The following is a 27,117-nucleotide window of genomic DNA, read 5'->3' on the forward strand; positions in this document are numbered from 1 at the left end:
TATAACTTGTTGTTGTTGAATAAGAAAACCATAAAACAATATGAAACTTAAAATGCAGTTTGGTTTAATGAGAAAAACATTGTGTAATTTCGAAAGTCAGGGAACCGGGTTTTCGCACCAGCTGGGTCAATGCTGAGCCATAAGAAGAATCACATGGATAGATGATGAAGCCCACAAGATGTTCAGTATTTTCCCTCTTAATTTAGTAAAGAACAAGAAAGACAATTTCCAAAAGGGAAAATAAATTTCAAATCCTCTTTGTAATTAGAGAAAGTGGTCTTTTAACTCTTAAATTTTCTATACAAAGAGAGGCAAGAGCTTATAATCCATCATCACAACTTACAGAAGCAAAGGATCGGAGAAGCTAGAGAGATATTTCGGTTAAGAGGTTTTTCGAGAAGCTATAATTTTTTTTCTTCTCATTTTCATCTATTATTGTAGCAAAAAATAATTAAACTGTTAAGAAAGATACTATGTTTTCCTTTTGTTAGGATGAATAATTAAGTTATAAACCACATAGGAAACCGGCAGATGATAGGAAACCTGATTTTGTTTTAGCAACCAGCAGAAAAGGAAATACAACAGTAATAAATGAACGTTATCAAAATTATTTTAAAGAGAAAAGAAAAAAAATAGAAAAAAAAAGAAAAAAGGAAATTACATTAACGCTTAATTAGGAGTCCGAACAAATTATATAAACAGAGTTTTGCTTCTATAAATATAACCCAACACGCTAAACCTAGCTTCTCCACAATCTCATCTAAACTTTCGCTCTTTCACTCTGCCTCTCCACAATCTCATCCATCTTTCACTCTGCCTCTGAGTTTGTTTGTTTTTTTTTTTGTGATTCCACTCCGCGCGACAATGGATACTGAATCGTTCAGACTCGATGTTAATCTAGCCGCTACGTCTCAAGATCGGTCGTTAGGGTTATTAAGCACGGTGAAAATCACTGTAAAGAGAGGGTACTTCGAGGAGTTTATCATAGAGAACAACGATGATCATCAAAGCATCAAGAGTGTCGGATCTTACCGGAATTCTCCACCAGGTCCAGACTCAGAATTCATTCTGAAACTCCGAACCTTCGAGCCAAACGACGTCTATCGAACTCTCCATCGCCAACTCCACGATAATCTCTTGTCCGAATACATAGCCGATGAGATTGTTGTCCAAGCCCTACGACAAACAAGCAAAAGTTCTAACTTGCCACAACAACAACCTTTATTCATAACAGGCACTGTCAAACTGACACAGAAGGTGTACAACGTTGTGCCTTGTTACTCTGCTCCGTCGGCAACAAATTTGGAGACTACTTGTGCCATCTGTTTGGAAGATCTGGATCTGTCTAGAACCGAGGATTACTGCCAGATGCCTCACTGCTCGCATTGTTATCATAACGATTGTTTCAATAAGTGGAGAGATCGACATAATCAGCAAGATTGCTCATGCCCTCTCTGTCGCAAACTAGTTGATCAACGACCGGCGTGAAACGGAGTCTAATTAGGGTTTCAGTGTATTATTTTGTTGTCTTAATGATTTTTGCTAATTTGTGTTTTTTTTTATGTAACGATTTTGATAATGTTTTTGTTTCCAACATGTAATGCAGTTTGATTTAATGCAATTAAGAATTTTTTTTAGGCTTGAAGTTCAAAATTAATAATTTCATCTACAAGTTTGATACAGTCTGCAACATGTCTCATCACACAACATTGACTTAAACACATTTAATTCGAACTTTCTGATGTCGGTTTACCAAATTGAAGGAAACAATCCAACAATACCAGAGTTTCAGAATTGAAATAGACGTGATCCTAGGTTCTAGATATTGAAAACATCTCTCAAATCACCAGATAGATGAACCAAACTCTAGATAACTTTTAGATAAGATCAAAGCTCGACGTGCTTAAAGTGATACTCATGGATTGTCGAGTATATTAGACCATCTCCTTCCAGTGATTGGATAACGCTCCTATAAATACACCCGAAAGAAAACAAAGCAAACTCATGAACAAAACAACTTTGACAGTATAGAGAGATAGAGGTTAGAAGGAGAAAGGAGAAACGAACGTACTCTAGCTTGTTCTTTGGGATCTTCAATTGCTGAGCAATTTCATCAATGTGTATCCCCTGTTTTCTTGCTCTGCAATGAACAAATAACAATTATCAGACCGACTTTAGAGGTGGTGCAATGTGCGCAGCAGACTCAAAGTTACATGCAAGCATAATGAGTTTTGATTCGAAGTGGTGCAAGGTAAAGCAAACTTAAAACTCACGTGCAAGCAGGTTGCTTTAGATAGTCTAGAATCATGTCATCTAAGTTCTTGCGACCATTCCCATCGTTTGGAGAGGACACCACCTAAATAGAGAGCAACAACAATGATATTTTAAGCAAGCAAATCATATGTCATGAAGGAAACCAAAAAAATGCTTGGTGCCTGGTTTGTGTTTGATCCACCTTGAAACGTGGTGTTAACCGATTGAGTAACATCACCAGCTTGTTGCCCCGACTGAGAAAACACATGTCAGAGAGCACTGATTTAAAATTCCAAATTGTGATCTTACAACAACAAAGTTAATCTTTTGGCTTTATTCCATTTTCTTATTACCTGTGACTCAGAGTTCTGGGAGTAGAAGTGTATACACTCAATGTAGTGAAAGGTAACCTCTGCAAAAACAAAAACAATCTTTTAATACTCAAAATGATTTCATCTATCTCTAACAAACCAAAATCTATTGCAAATGCCAAAGGTTCCATCAAAAACATACCTGACAGAGAAAACAAGAAGCTGAGTTTTTCCCCTGAAAAGTCTTCAAATGACCATTGAGACGCACATAAGTTCCATCACTGTTTCGTTTCACAAGCTCACCCATTACAAAACACAAATGTAATCTTTTACCAAAAAAGATAGTAACCGCACAGACTCCATTTCTCTAGCGTCAAAAGATTCATTCACCCTATAAAAGAAGCGAACAAACATCACCAAATTATACAAACTTCACCTTAAAAAACAACTCTTTGCACAATCAATCAAAAAGGAATAGTCTTTGTCTGTGTTTTTACCATCTTTTACAGTCGATTCGTCCTGTACCAGTACCATCATCAAGAGTGAATCTAACTTCTGTGACTTTTGAATCATCTTTGTCACACACTAGACCGACAAGTGAGACCTACAAATCAAAACATCACACAATTGAGTATCCTTATATATAACTAAATACAGTAGATCATTGGTTTAGAAGAAGAAGAAAAGAGATTGTGTTAAGGTCGAGCCCTTAACCTGATTTAGAACAGTGAAGAAAGAGAGTGAGAAGAGGGTAATGCGCCTATTAAGGCGGAGAGTTAAGAGAGAAGATAGAAATGTGATTTGATTATTAATGTCATAAGGATAACCTAACTAAGGCTCCTGTATTTATTACAAATCCTTTACTAGGGCTACTAATAAAATGACACAGCTTTGGTTAAACAATACCAAGCTCTTTTATTTGAATAATAAACCTTCTACTGGATTCCAAAGTTTGACCTCTTTAGCCACTTTTGACCTTCTCCATTTGTCTTGCTCTTCTCCCCTTTGTCCTAAATTTCCTCTTCATGAAAGCTACTGGGACTCTTAGTCTATCAATACTCCCCCGCAGAAGACTGATCTTGTCCTCAAGATCAAAATCAGGAAACTGCTCCATTAAAGTTGTGAGTGATTCCCAAGTAGCTTCTATAGCTGGCAACCCTTTCCACTGTACCAAGACCTCCGTATCTGTACCTTGAGCAGACCTGCGAATGTCCAACAGCGTAACTGGTTCTGTAGCCCACTCGAGGTCAGGTGTTAAGATCGGTGGCAACGCTTGAGCTTGATACAGAGCTGGGACTGCCGACTTCAGTTTAGAGACATGAAATACAGGATGGATGTTGCTGTGAGCAGGTAGATCCAGCTTATAAGCTACTCGCCCAATTTTCTGTATTACCTTGTAAGGACCAAAGAATCTCTGGGACAACTTCTCGTTCCTCCTTTGTACCAGAGAACTCTGTCTGTAGGGCCTTAGCTTCAGATAAACCCAGTCACCCACTGCCAACTCTACTGACCTGCGATGCTTATTCGCTTCTTTCTGCATACGAGACTGAGCCAGTTCCATGTTCTCTCGCAATTCTACCAGAAGACTATCACGATCCTTCAGCAATTCTTCAACATTTGCATTCGGAGTAGGGGTGTCACCATAACGAATAAGTTTTGGTGGTTCGCGACCGTAAATTGCAAAGAAGGGTGTGTTCTGAATAGAAGAGTGGTAAGAGGTATTGTACCAGAATTCTGCCCATGGTAGCCACTGAGCCCAACCTGAAGGTCACCTACTTGTGTAACAACGCAGGTATGTCTCTAGACATTGATTGACTACTTCAGTCTAACCATCCGACTGAGGGTGGTACGCAGTGCTGTGGTTCAGAGAAGCTCCCTGCAGTTTGAACAATTTGGACCAGAAACTGCTGAAGAAAATACGATCCCTATCCGACACCAACCTCTCAGGAAACCCGTGCAGTTTAACTACTTCTCGTATAAAAGCCTCTGCTACTGTCTTCGCATTAAATGGATGCTTTAAAGCAATGAAGTGTTTATATTTGCTTAAGCGGTCGACTACCACTAATATTGAGTTAAACCCTTTTAATTTTGGCAAACCTTCCACAAAATCAAGGCTCGCGTCTGTCCAAACTTGTGTAGGCACTAGTAGAGGTGAGAGTAACCCTGCAGGCGAGAAGGTCGAGTACTTGTTTTCTTGGCAAGTCTGACATTTTCGAATATAGTTCACTACATCCTTCCTCATACCCTTCCAATGAACTTCCTGAGTGAGTCGCTTGAATGTTTTTAAAACTCCCTCATATCCCCCTATCGAACTCGCATGGAACTGCTCCAACAACTTTGGAATGAAGGGAGATCCCGGTGGAATGACCAGACAACCATTCTTGTACAACATACCTCTCTCGAGACTGTATCCTGGATGTTCAAGTGATTTGTTTTCCAGTGCCGTGAATATGGCTCCCAGTTCTTGGTCTTGTTTAACTTCTTTCAACAGTTCCTCCTTGTCCAAGGTTAAAGGAGAGTTCAGGGTTAGCTGTTGCAGTTTCTCCAACACTGGAATCCTTGACAAGGCATCTGCGACTCTGTTTTCCACACCCGGCTTGTATTCTATGCGGTAGTTGAGCCCAATGAGTTTGGCTGCCCATCTTTGTTGAACAGAGGAGATTTCTTTCTGTTCAAGCAGATGCTTGAGGCTCCGCTGATCTGTCTTAATCACAAACTCTGGTCCCATCAAATAATGTTTCCATTTATTGACTGCTATCACGATTGCTAACAGCTCCCGCTCATACACAAATTTGACTCTTCCCTTTGACGAGAATGCTTGGCTGAGGAAAGAGATGGGTCTCCTATTTTGTGAGAGTACGGCACCAATTCCAATACCCAAAGCATCTGTTTTGATTGTGAACTCCTGACTGAAATCCGGTAGAGCTAGAACAGGTAAACTGGTGACCGCCTGTTTTAAGATATGGAAAGCCTTTGTTGCCTCTTCAGACCACTCAAAACCTCCCTTCTTGAGTAGTTCAGTTAAAGGTCGTGCCATTAGTCCATAGTTCCTGACGAAACGACGGTAGTAGCCTGTAAAACCCAAAAATCCCCTCAACTCCGTGATGTTCTTGGGAGTGGGCCACTGCAGCATTGCCTCCACTTTGTCAGGATCCGCGGCTACACCTTCAGCTGAGATCTTGTGACCCAGATAAGAGACTTCTGCATTCCCAAAAGAGCACTTCTTGGAATTAGCATAGAACTTATTCTGCTGCATCAAGTCGAGAACCACCTTGAGATGTTGCAGATGCTCTTGAAGACTGGCACTATACACGAGGATGTTATCGAAAAAGACTAAAACAAACCGTCGCAGATAGGGCCTGAAGAGATCATTCATTATGCTTTGGAATGTAGAAGGGGCATTTGTCAAACCAAAATGCATGACTAAGAATTCATAATGCCCTTGGTGGGTTTTGAAAGCCGTTTTCTCCACATCACTGCTTCTCATATGGATTTGATGGTATCCAGACTTAAGGTCCAGTTTAGAAAACACCTTCGCTCCTTGCAACTCGTCTAGAAGCTCTTCTATCACCGGAATGGGGTACCTATCCGGTATAGTTGCTTTGTTTAGTGCTCGTTAATCGACACAAAACCGCCATCCCCCATCCTTCTTCTTCACCAACAGAACATGACTAGAATAAGGGCTAACGCTTGGCCTGATCACTTGAGCGTCGAGCATTTCTTGCACCAGCTTTTCAATCTCATTCTTTTGAACAAATGAATAGCGATAAGGTCGCAGGTTGATCGGGGAGGTTCCTGTTTGTAAGTTGATAGCATGCTCTCTGTTTCGCAGTGGAGGCAAGGTAAGGGGCATCTCGAAGACCGACTGGTACTCCTTGATCAACTTCTGAACTGCTGCAACTTCAGGGATCTTCTTGTCCAATGGCTTCTTTCCATCGAACAGAGTGGTAAGCTCCAGCAAATACGCTTCTCCTTCATGATGAATAACTCTCTCCATGGAGCGTAATGATATTGGTTCTTTGCTGAGAGCTGGATCACCCACAATTGTCACCCAACGAGGACCAATCTTCCAACTTAAAGTTCTATTGAGCCAGTTAATCCTAGTATCTCCCAAAGTAGCTAACCAGGAATATCCCAGCACTACATATGTACTTCCGAGCTCTATCACCAGCAACTCTTCCATGATTTCTACACCTTGTATGCCCAACAGTGTACCTGATACACGACCTTTCCCTTTAAGTATCCTGCCACCACCTACTCGAACACCAAAGGGTCTTGTAGTTGATATGGTTAACCCCAACTCTTGTACCAGACCATAATCTACAAAACTTCTTGTCGCGCTAGAGTCTATCATGACTACCACATCCCTATCCACAAGTTTACCCATCATGCGCATAGACTTCTCATCGGTGAGTCATGATATGGAGCTAAGGGACAGAACCTCATACTCCTGTAGTTCCTCAGCTTCATCTTCCAACACTTCTTGTTGCTGCTGAACTTCAACCGCATCACAGTATTGTTCCTCCTCCTCAGCCACTTCCAAACACTTTAGCTTCGGCTGAGTTTTACAACGATGACCAGGAAACCATCTGTCACCACAATGTCTACACGGATTGGAATTTCGACCTTCTTGACCCCCTTGATTTTTCCTGAACTCCTTATTGTTCTCCATAGGGCGCTTGCCTTGGGAATGATCCACTGGTCTAGAAGAGCTCGCTACCTGACCATGTGTAGGTGAGTAAAATGATCTCACTGTCTGTCTTGGTTGAAGACTAGTGTTTTCACTCTCCTGGTGCTCAATCATCTTCGCATTATCAACAATATCCGCCAGATCAAAAGGTCTGCAACGAACCACTTGGTCCCTGATACTCTTCCTCAAACCCCGCAGAAAAGCAGACTCCAAAACATCATCAGAGACGTGAGGCAACTCCACTGCTAACTCCTCGAACTGCTCACGATACTCCTCGACACTTCCTCTTTGGTGAATACTCATCAATTGATCCAAAGCCGAAAACCCCCTGCTCGGTTTGAATCGAACCTTGAACTTCTCCATGAAATCCTTCCAACTGCCAATCCTCTGTCTACCATATGCCATACGCCACCATGTGACCGAGGAGCCAGTAAGACATGAAATGGCTAGATCTATCTTGGCATATTCAGGGGTTCCTGTACTAGCAAAACACTTTTCCAACCTAAACAACCAATCATCAGGACCTTTACCTTCGAACAACGAAAGCTCCATTTGCCTGTTTGGGTACTCCGTCGCATAACCCTGTGACAAGGTTGGTTGGTCTGGAGGTGGAGCCGAGAAATGCAAGGTCGCTGGCCTGAGGTGAGATTCCGGTTCCGGGTTGGGTAGAATCCCCACAGTCGGTTGACTGGACGACCCCATCAATGGTTTTGTTGCCTGCTGAGCCTGAACCACCAGAGCTGGGCTGTCAAACCCTGGAGGAACCGATGACTCGGTGATAACCCCAAGTGTTTGGTTGCGGAGGATCTTGTGAAGCATGTCCTTGATAAACGCGAGGTCAGCATCGTGTTGGTTGACCCGTTGTTCTAGCGAAGGAGACGGCGGTGAGGTTTGGGAGGATAACTCGAGCTCGCTAGCTTTGGTTTGAAGGTTTTTCCCGGTATCCTTTTGTTGAGGAGCCATGGAAAACTCTCAATGAAAGCACCACTTGTTAAGGTCGAGCCATTAACCTGATTTAGAACAGTGAAGAAAGAGAGTGAGAAGAGGGTAATGCACCTATTACGGCGGAGAGTTAAGAGAGAAGATAGAAATGTGATTTGTATATTAATGTCATAAGGATAACCTAACTAAGGCTCCTGTATTTATTACAAATCCCTTACTAGGGCTACTGATAAAACGACACAGCTTTGGTTAAACAATACCAAGCTCTTTTATTTGAATAATAAACCTCCTACTGGATTCCAAATGTTTGACCTTTTTAGCCACTTTTGACCTTCTCCATTTGTCTTGCTCTTCTCCCCTTTGTCCTCAATTTCCTCTTCATGAAAGCTACTGGGACTCTTAGTCTATCAGATTGATTCATGTACGTTTGTAAGTGAGATCCCATTGATGACAAGACCAGATTCCTCACTACCGGATTGAAAACATTCGGTGATCCATCGGATGGTGGAAAAGGAGAAGGAGGAGCCCGTCGACGGGAATTCGAAACCAGTAAACTCATTCAGTCGGATCTGGACGGAGTTAAGTTTAGGCATCCCGTAGCTATCAACGATGTTATTGGTTATATCGGCTCCAGAGAATCACCGTTCGTCGCTCTGAGAGCTTATATGGATGCTTTGCCTATTCAGGTGTGGTACCAAATTCCCAGAATTCTCATATAAGTTTGTAGATTCAATCGATTTTGCTCCATGGTTGTTTAGCTTTTACCCACATCTGCTTTTGAATTTTTAGAGAAAAAAGTATCTCTCAGTCTCTATTTAAGAAAAATACTTAGGTTCACCCCTAGGGGTGAACCTCACCATTCACCCCCTTTTATCTCAACCAATCAGAATCTTCCATCTAATATTTCATTTAAAAAATAAATCAAAATTAAATTAAAAAGCAAAACCAAATTAAGGAAACAAATTCTGTATACTTTTAATTAAGGAAAGTTAAATTTTGGCTTGGTTTAGATTTTTAAAATTAGAATAAAATTATATGTCGATTTGGGTTTACAAATGAAGTGGTTAGGTCTCAGATTTTACAATTAAAACGAAATTATATGTCGGTTTGGGTTTACAAATGAGGTGGTTAGGGTTTAGATTTTACAATTAGAACGAAATTATATGTGGGTTTGGGTTCACAAATGAGATGGTTAGGGTTTAGATTTTACAAGTATAATAAAATTATATGTCGGTTTGGGTTCACAAATGAGATGTTAGGGTTTAGATTTCACAATTAAAACGAAATTATATGTCGGTTTGGGTTCACAAATGAGATGGTTAGGGTTTAGATTTTACAAATAGAACGAAAATATATAGGTTTGGGTTCACAAATGAGATGGTTAGGGTTTAAATTTTATATATGTCGGTTTGGATTTATTAAAGAGCGATTTAAGTTTTTTAATTTTATAATAATGTATACAGACTTTAATTCCTTATTGTTCTTTTTTTTTTATAAGTCTTTAGTGGAATTCAAATCGAAATTGAAATTAATTATTCTATTTGTTGTTGTGAAAGAATGGTTGGATTGAACTTCGACTTCGTGATGCTGAATTTGACAAAGCACTCTTCGTATATGATCTACAATGTCTGCCTCTACTTTAGTCATGTTATACAAGGAAGAGGACTAAAGTATTTTGTTGCTTTCTCTTCTTTTATAAGGTTGTTGATCTCCTTGCTCCTTATGGAACTATTCAACATTGACGTCAAAGCTCATGGTATGTACACTTGCTGTATATTTATATAGTGTGCGCAGTGGTATTCCAAACTTTTTTTACTTACTAACTGGTTCTCCTACTGGTGATTGTGTGGTTTCTCCGTATTTCCTGGTGTGGGAGAAAGGACTTGTGAAGGAAATGACTTGTACATAGAAATGATTGAGAGTGGTGTCATCAAGCTAGGTGAGAAGAAGAATAGAATTGAAAAGAGGAAGAAAAAGAGAAACGAGAAGAGAAGCTTAATTCATTGTTGATATTTTTCATTTACTTTTGGAATGTCTTCAGCTTTCTTTTCCCTGAGATCTTTCTTCTCAATTATTTATTTATTTTCTTTTGAATCTTTGTTTGTTTTTGTTGTATATTTCAACTATGGTTATTTTTTAATAGGGATTTGTGCTTTTTAGCTTTATGAGGTGGGACTGCTTAAATTTCTCAAAACAAATATTTTTAATTTTAAATCATATTTCATGAACAACGGTGAAAGTAGGTAAAAAACAAAAATAGTCCTTCCAAATCAAATACCTATAACAAAATCATTAAAAACACACACAGTATATGTCATTAAACAAAATCAACAGCCAAAATTAAGTAAAAATAATAACAAAACTAAAAAAAAAGACCTCCGATACATCCTAAAACAATAAAAAGAAAGCATTATACTCGAAAATTCCATGACAAAAAAATAAAATAAAAATAAATAAAAACACATAATAACAAAAAAAAAAACATATAAACATTTTCAAAAAAAAAAAAATATATTTTTACATTACAAACAACATGCAAAACTAAACACTACAATAGTTATAAAGAAAAACAAAATAAAAATAACCCCGCGCTATGTCGCATATACTACTATCCTAGTTTCTTTAATAACACAAAATTCTTAAAGTGTAAAAATAAAGTTGAGAAATACTTAAAGAGAAGTTAATGGATTTATGCAAAAAAATTGTAAAAAACGAATCAGCATATAGTGAATCTCTTCTGCGTAACTCTGATCGTGGCATCCACTTTATATTTAGTTTATAATCTATAAAGCTTGATATGGTATTAGAAGCTTTATTGTTCTGGGTTGGTTACTTTTCTGATCTTAAACCATGTTTTGGTTCAAAATGGACAAGGGAAATCATGATATTGAGGACATCTCGGAAATTTTCCAAAATAAATCATTCAGACTGCAAATGGATGACATACGGAAGGATGCAGATCTTTTAGATATATTCATATCGATTAAGAAAGTGAAAATTAAATGTTATTATCACTAATCACCACAATGGTAATTAAGAAAACACATCTAACAGTTAAATAGACAACCACAATTTTGAGGCACTTCGACTTCAGGATCGTCAAAACATTTGCCAACTCCATTGTAACCAGTATAGCAGCTTAAACGGCAATCGACAAGATCACATGGAGTTTCTTTGTCAATCGTCATATGACATCGCTCCCCCTCAGCTCTTTCAACCATTAAAAAAGCTACGAAAGTAAAATATCGTGTTATGTATATTAGCATGATCAATCACAATTCCATAAAGTTATCATGTACATATCTATTTTAGATGCTTATAAATATGGAAAAGTACGAAATTACCTGACAATACAAGCATGAGTACAAGGAAATAAGAACATGATAACTTGGTCATGATCAATATATATTACAGCTAAATAAAGACCGAAGTTTTGTGAAACTTGAGATGATACGGAAGGGTCCTTTGTTTTGATTAATGTTTAAATGACTGTGTATAAATGTTGTTATGTGTAGATTATTATATAGGTTGCTAGGTATGGGGTGTTCTTTTTTCTTTGTATAAGTATCACTATCATTCAAAGCAAGATCTCTAAACATTTGATTTTTTTTGGTCAAAGATCTCTAAACATCATATAAATATCAAACCAAATTCTTTAGGAAGTTAAAACCATACCCAAAAAAAAAAAAAAAATTGGGACACCGATTAGGGCAACGAAAATACATATTCAGTGGAAATTTATCATGATCCAAATCTTCTTCTTTTTAACTCATATCTTATATAATAAAGTAAGGTTTCTTGAAACTTATGTTCTAATAAGATGACAAGTGGCACTCAATTTTTTTTACATGCGTTATTTTTCACTCTATTCTTTTGACATGTGTCATTTTTTCTAAAATTTAGATACATTATTTTCATAAGATTTAGTTATACTTTTATACTAAAAAAATAACCTATCATTTTTTAATATCCATTTAGGAATTATATATTTTCTAATGAGGTATCAATATTCTATATAGTTACCATAATATTATCAATATGGTAAAATATTTTCTAATATTATCACTTTTTTGTATTAATTCTTAAATAACTTCAAACTCATTCTCTAATAAGCTGACAAGTGACACTCTATTCTTTTGACATGTGTCATTTTTCTAAAATTTAAATTAATTATTTTCATAAAATTTAATTATACTTTTATACTAAAAATAACCTATAATTTTTCAATACCCATTTAGTAATTAATTTTTCTCTAATTAAGTATCATTTATCAATATTTTATGGTTACCATAATATTATTAATATTGTAAGATATTTTCCAATATTTAGTTCACAATTTTTACATCATATTATCAATTCATTTTATTCTAAAATAAGACCAATTAATTTCAATCTAAAATAATATAAAGATATGAAAATATGAAAAATTATAATATTTCTTTGTTGTTAAAATATTTAGTTCACAATTTTTTACATCATATTATCAATTCATTTTTTTTATTAAAGATATAAAATATAATATTTCTTTATTTTTTCGAAAATATAATTTTTTCTGTATGATCTATTTATTTATTGGATAAATTAAAATAATATCAAGACATAAAAATAGAATTGCCATAATCTGAATTCTTAAGATCCATCATATATTCAGTCGGTGCCATTTTTTTATTAATTCTTAAATAACTTGAAGATTTAAGAATAATCATAATAATAATTTATTGTGTATTAATTTTTTATAATGTAACTCCCACGATAAATTTTAATGTATTAATTGTCAAACAATTTATGTTTTACAATAAAGATGAAAAACCACAATTAAAATTTATGGTATATTTATTTAGAAATGTAACTATAAGTCCCATGATGTTTGGAAAAAAAAAAAAACTGAAAACCTTTCAAGGTACTACTGAAGTATTATTGCATAAACAAAACTAAAAAAAAACAATTTTTTTCTATAAATATCAAGGCAAAATCTTCATCAAATTGAAAACCTCCTCAGCGTTGTTTCTCTCTCTCGCGACGATCGCAACGATGGATCGCATGTATCGCATGTATCGCAGCGTTGTTTCCCTATTATCACCTCACATTACTTTATAAAAAAAAATAATATGAAATTTTATAATTTAATTTAAAATTTGGAGCATATGCAGAAATAAACATGTCTAAGGCTCATTTTTGCACAAAGTATGTCTATCTTCTTTACGTTCAGTTTCTACTTCTTCTTCATGGTTTGAAGTTGGCAAATGTTGTTTAGCATGTCTATTTTATTAAGTTTCTAAAATTCATGTTAGTCTTTGAGTAGTCAACAAAATGATGGACATAAAACCAAATATTCATTAGATACTTATGATATTTCTAGGTTGGTGCTGCTTCAAATCACTATCACCTTTTATTTTGATGTGCGGTTACTTTTTTATGTATCTTCTATTAGTTTAGAATTTTAATATACATAAATTACTCATATATGTACTTATTTGGTTTTTTTTGGTCAAGTTTAAAAAGTTTGATCTTTGCAAATCTAAAAAAAATCTTAATGTACTTTTGCTCTTCACAAAACAAAAAAAAATTATGTACGAAACAGTAAACTATAGTGAGAGTGAGAAGAATGTCTACTAAATATGTGAATTCACGTCATTGTATTGGTCATCATAATTTGATAAGTTTATCATCTCCATCTATCTCCATCAAGAACCTAAGCCGAGTGTTCATCTTTTACTTATCATGTTCAATTTACATTATATTTTACTTATTAAGTTTTGTTGTGACCATCATAATTGCTCATGATGCCTTTGTGGGCAGATGAGGTAATCTAGAAACAAATTACATGGATGAGGATGGTATTGAGCGTACTAGATCTGATGAATGGTGAGCTTATACAAAATATATAATCTTCACCGAAATCAATGGTGGAACTTATATCAATTTAAATTTAATTTTTTTGTTCTTAAAAAAATAAACTCACAAATTTTTTTTAATTAAATCAAATAATTTAACTTTATTGATTTTTTATCCAGTCTGTAATGCTATTTATTTAGAGGGGGGTATTGAACCTAACATTTTAAAGGATTTTAAAGTATGCTCGGTTTTTAAGCTTTATGCTCGGTTTTTTAAGTTTCATGCTCTGTTTTTTGTTTGAGACTTTTTTATGCCTAATAAAAGTTTTTGACGACTAAAAAAACAATCTAGATGCAAGGAGAGAGAACAAACATGAGAACAAACACGATAACAAATCGTTTGGTATAGAGTTTTCTTTTTTTGGTGTTATAAAATATTTTAAAATCATTCAAAGTTTACTATAAAATCTCATAGAATCTAATAGAGTCTCATAAAATAACATTTTATTTTCCTTCTTTTTTAATAGAATACCTCTAAAACACAAACAAATCTCCTAAAATCTTTCAGAATTCTAAAATTTTAAAATCCTACCAAATCCTAAGAATATCAAGTTTAATACCCCCCTCTTAGTAATTGTATATGTGTGTCAAAGTTGTAAGTTTTCTATTATACTTTTAAACTTTACATTTACTTTAATAGTATATCGATACGAATTTATATATTTTTTTGGTCAACTGAATTCATTTATCTTTTTGTTAATATTTTCTGTGTGAAATACTTATGAAGTTCTTACCATAATATTCAAAGATAGAATAAATAGTAAATAATTTGATTAATGGTAGTTACTGAAACAACCGCATCTGGATTCCCAATCCATGCACAGGATTCACGGGAAACAATCTCACCGGAACCCCATAATTCCAGCGAGACAACCGGCATAGAAATCGCTCCTTACAAAAACTTTCACAAATACACCAAACTCCATCTCATCTAGTTACTGAGTCGCACAACCAACCACCCCTAGCGACCGAGTAACAAGAGAGGTGTGCTGGAATATTTGATTCCGTCCAGCCATGGACAACACTGTCCCACGAATACTCTAATTTACTATCAACTCCTCTAGCGTCAAACGGCACCTCCACCTAGTGTCGAACGTCCCCCATCGCACCACTTGCGAACCAACACACACACCGACGCTCACGGCATCACTTCCGTCGATCTCTCCTCATCCAAACCTAACTCTAGCTGTCCTCTTAAGACCCAAACACACAACAACATGCTGGTGTCGACCGACATCACCTTGGTGTCGCTCGACACCCCAACCTTACGAAAAAACCGTCTATGCCAGACCACGATACAAACACTTAACTAAAACACAAACCAACCGTTCTTTCACAAACCCACCGTTGGATATGAAGATTGTAGCACCACGAAGCTACCTACCAAATTCCAGCCAAATCAGACTCTGTTTCATCCTCTTACACCAAGCCTGCAACCACGATCGAGCGACACCAAGCCTGCAACCACGATCGAGCGACACAAAGCATGCAACCACGATCTATGCTTCTCCTTCAGCCCCTTTTCGCCGCAAAACCCCAACTCTCCATAATACTTGCTTCCCATACGAATAATCACAAACAATAACAACTAAGGAAAACAACCCATGGATTCTTCTCAATCCATCTTACCCATCAAAAATCTATCACAATCATTCCAAACCCCTATATAAGCCTAACATCAACTACTTACCTTGGTTTAGAGACGAAATATGAGGAAGGAGCAACAGCTCACCACCACCAGTGCTCCCCTGTCGTCCTCCACGCCACATCATCGCCACTATCCTTCATTCTCATCCCCAAAACCATATCCTCACCTCCCTAAACTCCAAGGATACCCAAAAACCTCTTATCTTCTCTAGGGCAGGAAAATGGATGGGAAGGTAATCCCTCACATGAAGAGAGCATTTTCCTTTTATAGGGAAAGTTTAGGGTTTCTTTAAAACCACTAAACCACATTAGACTAGGGATTTACCAGAACCGCAACCTCTAAAAGTGAAACTCCGTTCACGGACGTTACAGTTAATATATTTATGATAATTATTATTAAATTTATTTTAAATTAACTAAATATATTTTAATATATATTAGTTATAAAAATGTGTATATAATTTATTATTTTTAGGCTTTTTATCCACGCATTGTGTGGGACTTTTTCTAGTATGAATAAAATTGGAGTGGTGTGTAACATATTGTGTGTTTCTCTTCCTTCGTTTGAAGGTAAGACTAATAAAAATCCCTTATGAGAAAAAAAAATAAAAAAAATTTGGAGTCGTGTTTAATCTGCTAATTTGCAATTATGGTCTCTAAACATTTTTTTTATGAACACAGAAATATAAAATTTTATATATACAGTACTCAGCTGTGGTAGAGTTACAACAACACACATATCTACATGCTCATTGAACAACATGGTTAGTGGCTGTACTGTACTATCAACAAACATACTCACACGCCCTTGACGAAATTGCTCTTTGATCACAAGTCACAACAATATAGAAACACCAAGGTGATGATCGACCATAGTACCAGATACTTATTAACTTACGAGACACCATGCCGTTTGCTCAGAATCCTGCGAATACAAAATACACATCGTTGCTAACAGGATGAGATATATCAGTTTGAGTGAAACAAGGCATGGAGTGGAGTTTGATTACTGCTGGTTTTTGAATTGTTTTTGCGACAAGGTTAGAACCACTCAGCCATGCATTTCGGGTAAAGGTCACTCTCTGTAGCAATGGAGGCGAGGCCACGAAGTTCCTTCTGAACTTTCCGTCTCTCGTAAAAGACTGAGCAAGCGAGGGAATTGCATTTCACTCCGCATTGCACAATCCAGTCTCCCCCACCACAGTGTCTGCATATCTGCAAAATATAATAATATAAATAGAAATCAAGTGATGGACCAAGGAAATTGGAACTGAATGCAGCTACAGAGATTCTGTAATCAGTTCATATAGATATTAGAGATGTTGGAGTACTTACCGTGGCTAGGTGTTGCATCTCTCTCTCCAATTTTGAAGTCTTCCAAATCATGGTTGCAGCAGCAGCACTTTTATTTTTGAGGCACCGGTTGCATAGCTGAGCAGATTCCTGAACAACTTCCCCACACAAGATGCAATGTTTCGAGAGATAAAAATAATCAATTCTAGCTTTGTGCGAGTTTCTAGAGTTTAAGGGACGTTGACCAAGGGAAATTCTGGTGGCACGGGGCATCTCCAAAAACCACTGGTTTAAGTCTGCACCCACAAGTCCAAACACCCTTTGCAAAGCTGGTATAATTTGTTTGTTGATGTAGTATAAGTCATTCAATCGGTAGGGTGTATCGATGTCCAAAAGAACCAGTGGGTCCACCACCATATCAACAAGTCGAGCTCCAGGCTCCCCATGGATCACAACATAAGGCACTCGTTCAGCATAGCGTGGCTCTGTCCGAGGGTCTGCTCTCATTGATTTGGTTGCCACAATAGCTGCTGGAGGAAGGAGTGAAGAGTCTCTTGTGCTATAAGTCCCCAACCGAACTTCTTTTGCAAAGACAAAATCTTGGAGAGACACTCTCCCTGATAGTATCCGCTTCCACTGTCTATACAAGTATGACTTAACCTGCACAACGAATAGAGAAAAGCAGATATAAGCCACTGCAGTTTCAGCTGATGATATGAAAGAGCGCAAGAAATACAATTTGTACCTTAGAGATGTTCTTCTTTTCAAAAAAGAGTCTCAACGATTGCTCCATAGTTTTTGCAACGGCTTCACAAGTGTCTCTTCGAACAGTTTCAATACCTTTTGCATCAAATATAGGCTCACTCTGATCTGGACTTTCATAACTGTACCCAACATAGCGCTTCTTAGTAAGAAGGAAACAAGGGTGATAGACTTTCTCCATCTTTAAAGTGACTGGGTGTGGGTTCATTTCAGATATTGCAGATGCAATCTCTTGTCCAACTAAAAAAGCTTCTTTTACGGTCCGTCCTTTGAGGAGGACAAACATACTACACAAGTAATTAAAATGCATGAGGCCACATGGAAGAAGCAAATAAAGAAACTGCGATACATACTTGCCAAGGCTGCTACAATGACCATAATAAACACTCAGAAGTATATACAAGTATATATTAACTTATGCAAGCATGAAACCCTGGTTATACTTTATTCTGGAGGAAGTTAAAATAGTGCCACGAAAGATGGTGGTAAATTCTAATTGGGTTTCAAATCTTGCAATCACTTTAACTAGATGAGTAGATATGGAGCTTACCTATCAGTGTCACCATACACAACTCTAGCGTTCCATTTATCATTTGCATTGACGAACGAAATAGCCTTCTCAAGTGTGCTACGACCACACTGGACAATGCTATCTGCCAGCTCTGCACAAGGCATTCGACCACTGAAGCCAGCAGCAGTATAGCCATAAGTCACATTTGCTATTAGCTTTAAAGCAAGCTGCCTCGCATTAAATATCTGAAAGAAGACACTATATACTATCAAAACTGAAAATTTCATGCTGGAACCAAAAACTTGGGCCACTCTCTCATTAGCCAATCATCCCTAATCAAGATAACTATACCCGGTGAAGAACTGCTTCTGAAGGAGTCAACTTTTTCATTGCTTTTTTCACCATTATTCTTGTAGATAAAATTTCCTCTAGCAGCCTTGGTAAAATTCCACTACGTACCTATATGTAAGAAGAGAAGGTGATTACTTAAGCAGAAAACAATGACGCTTTTGGGAAATAAGATAACTTGTTTGTCTTGAATATGATGACTTTGGATTCAAGATTTAATTTTCTCAAGAAAAGCAATGCACATTACCTCTGGTGGCACGTACATCACACTGTTTGGGGTCTGCATGATCTGATTTAAATCCTGAAGAACATCAAGGTCTAGAGAGTATGAGCTGACCCCAAGGGTGTTCATCTTCAAATGTGCAAGTTTTCCGAGACATGTAGAAAAGCACAAATTATATGCTATAATCATTGAAGGGTAGAGAGATTGAAAATCCAACACAATAACAGGATCATCGTAGAATGCAGACTCTGGTTCCATCACAAGAGGTACACATTCCATAGCTGGCTGAGAAGCAACCTACATGATCACATGGTTTACTTAGGAGAATGTAATGAGCAAGGAAGTAAAAAGATTATGAAACTTTACTGCAAGAAATTTGTTATGGAATGGAAGCTAGGAGAAACAATCTATGGCGATAAACAAAACGAGGGTTCACCAGCCCATCCTTTAAGGTCCGATGACTGGTTGATAATCCAAGAAACGTTATATGTAAAACCACTTGGAAGTAGCAGATAAAACAAACCTGTTGATTTCCTGGAGATATGGCAAGATAATTTTGTGTATGTGCTAATCTTAAAAGCATGGATTCCACTCTGTATTGGGAACCTCGGGAGAGAACTGAGAAAAATTCTATGCCAAAAACACGTGCAAGTTCTGACGTACGATTTATCTGCAAACGATGATTTAGTAGAATAAACGACTTGCACATATATAATTCACTATGTACATCAAATTGAAAATGTTTCATACCATGTCAAGTTGGCTCAGAATCTCAAGGTTCAAATTTGCTCGGCGAATCACATATTCTATGCATCGATATCTTGCACCAGCAGGACCACTCGAAAACCATTCTGTCAATACTTTATAGGGGATTGATGGAATCTTTTGCCTCAAAACAGCCTCTGACACAGCTTCAATCGTGTACATGTTGAGTTTAACTTCCCCGCGAATCAAACGCCATGCATTGAGAACAATTCGACCTCCAACATGGACACCACTAGCATGTGTGCGGCCCCACTCGTCCTCAATTACCACTTCTTCTACTTGAGCAGGATCAGCTACCAACGGGTCTGGCAGTAGACTATTAGCAAGCTTTCTCTTATTTGAATCACTGGTCGTGGTCGGGGATGGCGTCCTAGATATATTATTGAGAAATCTTATACCAAGCTGTGCAGCCCTTTCAGCCAAATAACCAATGGATCCACCCTGTATATCCCAGCCCAAAAGAATATCTGGATCCCATTTACATAAGGTCTCAATGAAAAAACTGAATAGTTGCTTCTCTTCAACGAAGACAGACAACTTGCATCCAGATAGGCCATCAACATTCCTGTAGTGAGATAATAGTAATAACAAGATTGAAAAAGCATATTGGAGTAAGAAAATGATTGAAGTTCAAGGTAGCTTTAAAGATATAACAATAGCACGAATACATCAGCTGCAGTATTTTAAAGAATCCAAAATAAATGAATCTGGTATATTACCTCTGATCAATGCAATCTGGACTAAATAAAAGCACAAATACTTCAGTTGCAAAATTATCGTCATTCTGCACGACGAGAGCTATGACATTGACAGAATCAAATCGTGGATCAGGTCGCAGGTCCCCTCTAGACTCTGCATGAACCTATAAGTTTACAGAAATTAACATGTATCAATGAACCTTTTCCCAGAAAACATCATCTTTACCACAGAGGGCCTTTTGGTAACAGCATTAACACAAAAAATGAGTAACATATCATACTAAGATAAGCTTTAGAGGCCAAACTCCTTAACGAGATGATTTTGTCTTTCTAAGTCCAAGTATCCTCAAGCATTGAAAAAATGATTACTCAAGTAATTGCAACATCAACCCAGTGAAAACAAAACATTGATTAGCTCACTGTGAGGCTCGAAGAATGAAAACTGTAGCATGAGACTTTCAGTTTTTTTTTATCTTCGCAATGAGTTGTATTACATGAAATGAGGATTCCACAGTACACAAACCATTCAAACTCTCCATGCTTAAATCTATGCGTGCAAAGGCCATTAGAGGACTTTTACAGATTGATTAGCTTCATAAAGAAGAGGGTTAAGTTAAAGCACCTCTATACTCAGCACTGTAAGCTGTTGCCCTGCCCCCATGCTCGCAGGATCTCGGAATCCAATTTGACTTAAGGGAGTGGGCCCTGATGTCCCATCAGGACCTGAAATCTGAGACATCTCTTGGGAAACACTAGTCTGAAAGTTAAGACTATTTCCTTTGTGTTTCAGATCTATATCAGACTCTGTATAAGCATTTGATTCTGAATTCTTATTATGGTGCTGCATGTGCTCAGACACAGACATCACATTAGATGCAGAAGCAAGATCAGTGAAACTCGCCCCATGATCAATATGCTCATCTCCTAATGGTTGATTTTTTGAATAAATTTCAGAGTCTCCTGGACCTGCAAATTTTCAAAAAAGTTTAGAACAGAAGTTATCATTTTCACTTCTTTTACTAGCATCTAACACTTTCTCGAAAATCATAATCAGTAAAAGTACCATTTCCGCAAGGAAAAACGCTTTAAGAAATGTATATCGAACCTCTTAAGGAGATGTAAATTGGATTAAATTAGGCAGTGCAGTGCCTTCCTACACAATACCTTTGTCATTCGATATCCATTGTAAAACAGAATCCACAGGAGGCGGCGACAAGGCAGGGGTCAGTAGGTAAAGGTTGGAACCGTCATTGAGATGATGGAAGGGAATACCAATGGAAGCTCCGTCGAACAAGTGTTTCTTTTCATCCTTGTTGAATTCAATGTCCTTCAAGGGAAAAAATGGGATCTCCTTGGAATTCCGCTCTTCCAAGAGAACAAAAAAACAACAGGATGTCAGAAGTATCTCATGTCGGAAACTTATAAAAGATAAATAAAGGAAAGCACAGCCAGAGAGAAGTTCTGCAAGAACTTGAGCTGACCTAACTTCAATTTTATAAATGTATATTTCAACAGCATTTGTATTAATTGTAAAAGTAGCAGAAACTAGAACCAGAAAAAGATGAGTAAAGGTACCATATCCGCCATGCTGTTTTTCTCTAGCATGATGAAACTGAGCGGGAATTTCATTAGAATGTGCAGAATCCTGCAGTCCAGCACTTAAGCAATCGAGAGAAGGAGGCTTCTTGTTTAAGGTTAGGCATATTAATCTTCCTGTCTCATCAATTCCATTGGCAGTTGACTCGTGCTCCACCCCAGGTTTTTGGACATCATCTATTTCAATCTCAACAAGTTTATTGCTAGACACCAATGTTTCTGAATCCATAGTTTGCGGATCCTGACCAAGTGGAACAGTGGTAGATGAAAATTTCCTTGAAATTTCATCACTGCTTTGACCTGCTGTCTCTTTAGCCGAACATCTATCAACAGAATGAAGTTCAGATGACTGAGTGGATATATTACACTCGCAATTCCCAACACCCATAGGAGATAAAGTTGGAGGGGCATCGCCATAATCAAATTCACTTAATTCTGCAGAAAGAGCAGGACCTTGTTTTTTTGCCTCAGCTCTCGAGGTGCACTCCTTTTTTTTCCCGGATCGGGAATCTCTGGTCTGTGGTAGAACCTTCCTACACTTCATATGTTGTGAAACAGGCGAGTCTCCATGGCATAACCGGTTTTTTCTCATCAAGTCCCGCAGAGAACATCCAGCCAAAACGTTTCTGTCGATCGTGTTACAAACATCTGCTTGATGTTCTTTGAGTGGAACATTATAGTCTGTCATCTCATTCATAGGATCTGAACTAATCTTTGTTAAACCAAGTTTAACACTAGCATTTGTACTGTCAAAGTCCTTCTGAAGATTTTTGGTCAGTGTAAAAGGTAAAGGTCCCCATACTGAGTTGCTAGGCTTGTTGCTCTTAGAGAAGCCCCTGTTCTTATACTTATCACTCTTTCTGTATCTTTGGAATGAATTTTCGCTTTCTCCATTTGAAGTGGAGATATCTGGAACATCACTAGCGACTACTGTTTCAAGAGATTGTTTGTCTGATGAAGATATAAGATTATTGCTATCAGGATTACTAGGTAAATCTCTTTTTGTTGAACTCCCAAAGTCTGGTAGATCCTCCTGAGAATCAAGAATGTCTTGACATTCCTTTTGGGATTGGCTCACATAATCTGTACTCGCCATTTCAAGAACCTTGTTCATGGACGCTAAAGGCAAAAGAGGACTAAGGATAGTTTCCCGGAGGATTTCATCATCAGAGTTTATGTCCTCTGCAGCCTGGGATGAGGCAAACCACTTAAAGAGACCCAAGGCTTCAGCATCTTGTGTTTCAGCAGGTGTCCCTCTGTCCGTGGGTGTTGTGATATATTCATCATTTCCCATTGATGCTTCTCCACTCTTATCACCAAGAGGAGAAAGCTGTTCTGATGCAGGATAAATACTGCGTGTACCAACCATATGATTCAAAACCTGCAGATCAGTAATTTCAGGTTTGGCATGCATATCTGGACCGGCTGACGATACCGCAATAGGATTCATATCAGATGGAGACAATTCAACTTCGTTATGCATTTCTTTAAGTTTAGTCTTAAACCCAGCATAATCTGACATAGTCTTCAACACATCAGCTGCAGAAGGTTTGCCCGGATCAGGAGGTATAGGTGCATCATGCATGCCAGTCCTTTCATACTCCTCCTGACACAACAGTGATGAGGTCAGGCAATGTGATACCAACTAAATAATTTCAAAGTAGAGTCAAGAAAGTTAGAATAAACCTCCCAAATTGCCACAAGCGACTGAACCATGTTCGTATCAGACTGGGCTTGTGAAAGGGAGTTGTACATTTTAAACTGTTGATTGAGAATATCTACAAGAGAAAAAGCTAGTTCAAAGGTACGTTCATAAATGTAACAAAAATAATTATATTTCGTTTCAGGAAAATTACCACTAACAGTAGCATCTCCCTCAAGTTCACAGAGACTCTGACGTCTGTAATGGTCCCTATGCTGGCTCTGACTCAACGGTGTATCAGATTCTTCGAAGGGCTTCCACATCCATTGACCTGGGATTGTTGACAAGCTCCAAACAGGAAAACTGACGCTTGCAGCAGCACTTAAATTTTCCTGCTATAATGTTTCATTATTGTGAAATAAAGGTAGATAAAAACTACAAAACAATCTATTTCCAAACTTCAAGTATTTGAAGATCCACCTTTGTAGTAGCCACTTTGTCAATCTTTCCCGCACAATCTTCCAAATCAAATCTCCTTGGAACGAAATGGTGAGGCACTGGATTACGGAACTTCATCTTTGATATATGCACATGACCCATTCCATACAAATTATAATCAACCTACAGAACAAAATCACAGAAACTTCAGAAGCGGAATGCAGACAAAATGTCGTGGAACTACAGAACAGGGAAAGGGAAACATTAAGCACCAGTTCAAGCTCTCGAAAGTACCTAGTATATTATCAATCTGGAAGTTATGTTCATATCTGACATTGCTAAATTTGGCAGAATACCTATTCACTAAACTATTTCTTTTGAACACATAACAACGAGAAATTACCAGAAACTGGAGAATAAAGGGAATATGAGACTCGTAAGGCTGCAAAATTTTACCAAGAACAGCACCTGACTAGAGACAGAGAGAAAAAAAAAACGCTCATTACAAAAGAAAGACGAAATGTATTATCAGTATACAAGTTTCACCAATCTCTATGCATCATACATAAAGTAAAGAATAATGGTGGAGTGAAATCATCAAGATATCGTACCAGAAGAAGACTGGCAGCACGAGCCACATCGGGTGGATGGTAGCTATAATACTGTTAAGGTGAAGAACTAACAAACTGCTCAACAAAAGGGTACTTGACCTAAAAGTAAATATTCAGGATACAGATAAATCTTAACAAATGCCTCCTCTGTTGAATGGTACCCATAGAACTTCTTTGCTCTAACAATCTCACAATCATGGACATGTTGCCTTTTTGAAGCAGCGTTTCCCTTAAGCTACAAGTCCATATCAAGTATCATCAGGAAGGAAATACTGATTGAGACACATCTAGGGAAAAAACAAAATTCAGATAGATACACAAACAGAAACAGCTTATAGGAATGTAAAATACACACCTTTAATGCTTTCTCCAACTCAAGGGATACATCAAGTGTACTACTTCCATCAACTGAAACAAAACAAAACAAAAGACATGAAAAATGTCAATGGTGCTCGAAAAGCTAACTGTGCTACATTTTCAAAGTAGAGTTATAAAATAGGTTATGCCTCATACCTTTATGCTGCTCAAGTGGAATCTCTGAACATGGAATATAGAGATATGGTAAAGCCTACAAGACAAACAAGGTTTCCAATCTGAGCACCTGGCAAACAATCTTTTTTCTTTCCTCAACAACAGATTAAGAAACTAAGAAACTTACACGATGAATGTGCAAGCAAGTCTTCTGACCAGCAGGTGTAGAGCCATATATCCTTATAACAGGGACTTCATTTACCTCACCACCTTCAAAATCGCAGCAACAAACCAAAGAGTAACAACAAGTCAAAAAAAAACTTCCGTTTTTATCTATGAGAAGACTATCTAATGAAACTGGAGCACAATCTCAAAACGTTGAAGCTTTTAGAAGATATGAAGGGAGAGATTTTGCCTTTACCTTGAAAACTACTGTAGCAAATATCAAAACCAGGGATCGGAGAAGCCATGTAATAATCGATCGAAACAATCCGTAAACTGAAAACATTAGAACCGGACTGAGACTCATCCATGGCTGCTGCTTCGTCGAGACTTTGACGGAACCGCGAAGTCTGATTTGGCGCCAGTACCCGCCGTGGTTTCTCCAGTAAAGGTCAGACAGAATCTGAAACCGGAAAATCAAAACTGATTTAAACCGACCATTCAGTTCTAAAATCTTTGAACCAAACGGTTTTAGTTCGGTTCATTTTGTTTTGACATTTATAATCAAATTACTAATTAAGATCAAGACGTGTTCAAATACCTTCTGTGAATTCGCTCTCTCTTTCGTCTAGTTTTCTTCTATTCTACCTCGCCGCGACGCCGCCTGATTTATCCCGGCTGCTACTTAACCGGTCTCCGTCAAAAGTTGCCGGTTGTAAAATGTGAAAAAAGCAGAACGAAGCAACCAACGTTTAATTTCGTGGGCCTATCTAAACTTTTAATTATCCATTATGCTTTATTGAAAATTTGTAAAATTTACCCCACTTAGAAAAGTTAAAACTTTTTTTTTTGTCAAATAACCAAAAACCAAAGTAAATATCAAACACAATTACGTAATCCCTTCATGGGATGGGATCGTTATATTTCCTAAAATGCCAAGAAAAAAAAACTAATAAATCATTTTACATGACAATTAGCATTTGAATGTCTAGAGGTGAAATCCAAGTTTGAAAACTAAAAAGATTGTATGATTAAAACAAACAAACAAACAAAAACTCGATCAAAATCAAAATTTCAAGTATGGTTCTTGGAAAATATCAGATTCGACTGTGGAGTGTGGAACTGGGTTGTATGTATCTGACATATGCTCTACCAAAATTTATGATGAAGAATGCTATAGAATTATTCATCGTAAATATTGGTCACCCCATATTTATAATAGTTTTTTGTAAATAATGTAAAGTGTATTTATTATACATTTGTTCAGAAAACTGTATGTTATTAAATAATTCTATAGTATAATAGCTGTTTTTTTTCTTAAACTAATAGTGAAATTATGATAAAAAGTACTTAACATAATAATTCTGCATAAATCATTTTTTTGAAAAATTAGTTGGCTTACAAAATCATTCATTTTTGTATTCTTTAGATTTCTTAAAATGTTGCACTTATCCGGATTTACCGGCGGCTTCACGTAATCAAGATCGACGCCCGTCAACTCAAGAACTTCTCGGACGTTAAAGCCAATATTTTCAAAATTGCCAACGGCAACGATAGAGAGGACATGTGTAATTAGCCTTGTTGAGAGCAATTCTAACATTCTTAGTGAAGTAACAAGCGTGAGATCTAACTAGTAAGCATGGTGAAGAGTATAAAGTTGATGCTGCCGTTTATGCCATTGATGAGAAAGCTGGCTACAAAATACCTCTAGACATTTAGATATATGAAAAAAATAATTAAAATGCGTAATACTTGATTATTCATTGTGTGGTTCTTCATTGCGTCTTTTGGAAATAAGGTTTGGTGCAGCGCATTAAAAAAACAAATGTTGGCTAGAGGGTGAAAGTTTCAGAGTTTTGT

General features: G+C 37.2%; 3 protein-coding genes and 1 long non-coding RNA gene across 10 annotated transcripts; 1 reads left to right on the plus strand and 3 right to left on the minus strand.

Annotated features, from left to right (window-relative positions):
- Positions 1 to 732: 732 nt before the first annotated feature.
- Positions 733 to 1,637, plus strand: LOC104787758 (uncharacterized). The gene has a single exon (XM_010513381.3). It carries the CDS (start codon positions 865 to 867, stop codon positions 1,486 to 1,488), a length of 624 nt encoding a protein of 207 aa, XP_010511683.2. The 5' UTR covers positions 733 to 864; the 3' UTR covers positions 1,489 to 1,637.
- Positions 1,638 to 2,792: 1,155 nt separating this feature from the next.
- On the minus strand, positions 2,793 to 3,091 carry LOC104789674 (uncharacterized). Its single transcript, XR_015558587.1, has 3 exons — positions 3,062 to 3,091; positions 2,914 to 2,955; positions 2,793 to 2,845 (listed from the first exon to the last, which is right to left on the minus strand). It is a non-coding gene; the product is annotated as an uncharacterized LOC104789674 (long non-coding RNA).
- A 7,973-nt stretch (positions 3,092 to 11,064) lies between these two features.
- Positions 11,065 to 11,741, minus strand: LOC104787759 (defensin-like protein 159). The gene is made up of 2 exons (XM_010513382.3): positions 11,541 to 11,741; positions 11,065 to 11,425 (listed from the first exon to the last, which is right to left on the minus strand). Exons 1-2 carry the CDS (start codon positions 11,590 to 11,592, stop codon positions 11,244 to 11,246), a joined length of 234 nt encoding a protein of 77 aa, XP_010511684.1. The 5' UTR covers positions 11,593 to 11,741; the 3' UTR covers positions 11,065 to 11,243.
- A 4,646-nt stretch (positions 11,742 to 16,387) lies between these two features.
- LOC104787761 (DNA polymerase zeta catalytic subunit) lies at positions 16,388 to 25,995 on the minus strand. 7 transcript variants are annotated; one of them, XM_087451085.1, is made up of 24 exons: positions 25,859 to 25,995; positions 25,517 to 25,720; positions 25,283 to 25,365; positions 25,138 to 25,192; positions 24,980 to 25,032; positions 24,747 to 24,859; positions 24,625 to 24,667; positions 24,417 to 24,485; positions 24,056 to 24,196; positions 23,790 to 23,967; positions 23,620 to 23,711; positions 21,913 to 23,539; positions 21,502 to 21,702; positions 20,960 to 21,303; positions 20,359 to 20,501; positions 19,625 to 20,204; positions 19,398 to 19,544; positions 18,899 to 19,171; positions 18,655 to 18,762; positions 18,343 to 18,548; positions 17,776 to 17,914; positions 17,073 to 17,690; positions 16,748 to 16,952; positions 16,388 to 16,662 (listed from the first exon to the last, which is right to left on the minus strand). In XM_087451085.1, the coding sequence occupies exons 2-23, from the start codon at positions 25,626 to 25,628 to the stop codon at positions 16,779 to 16,781; spliced, it is 5,499 nt and encodes a 1,832-aa protein (XP_087307211.1). In that variant the 5' UTR covers positions 25,629 to 25,720; positions 25,859 to 25,995; the 3' UTR covers positions 16,388 to 16,662; positions 16,748 to 16,778. The 7 variants fall into 7 exon arrangements, with proteins under 7 accessions (XP_087307211.1, XP_010511693.2, XP_019101599.2 ...); XM_010513391.3 differs by having other exon boundaries at positions 17,776 to 18,079; XM_019246054.2 differs by having other exon boundaries at positions 17,776 to 18,079; positions 23,790 to 23,970.
- Positions 25,996 to 27,117: the final 1,122 nt, after the last annotated feature.

This window comes from Camelina sativa, chromosome 5 (assembly GCF_030686135.1).
Source record: "Camelina sativa cultivar CO46 ecotype springtype chromosome 5, ASM3068613v1".
In the NCBI taxonomy this organism is placed as follows: domain Eukaryota; kingdom Viridiplantae; phylum Streptophyta; class Magnoliopsida; order Brassicales; family Brassicaceae; genus Camelina; species Camelina sativa.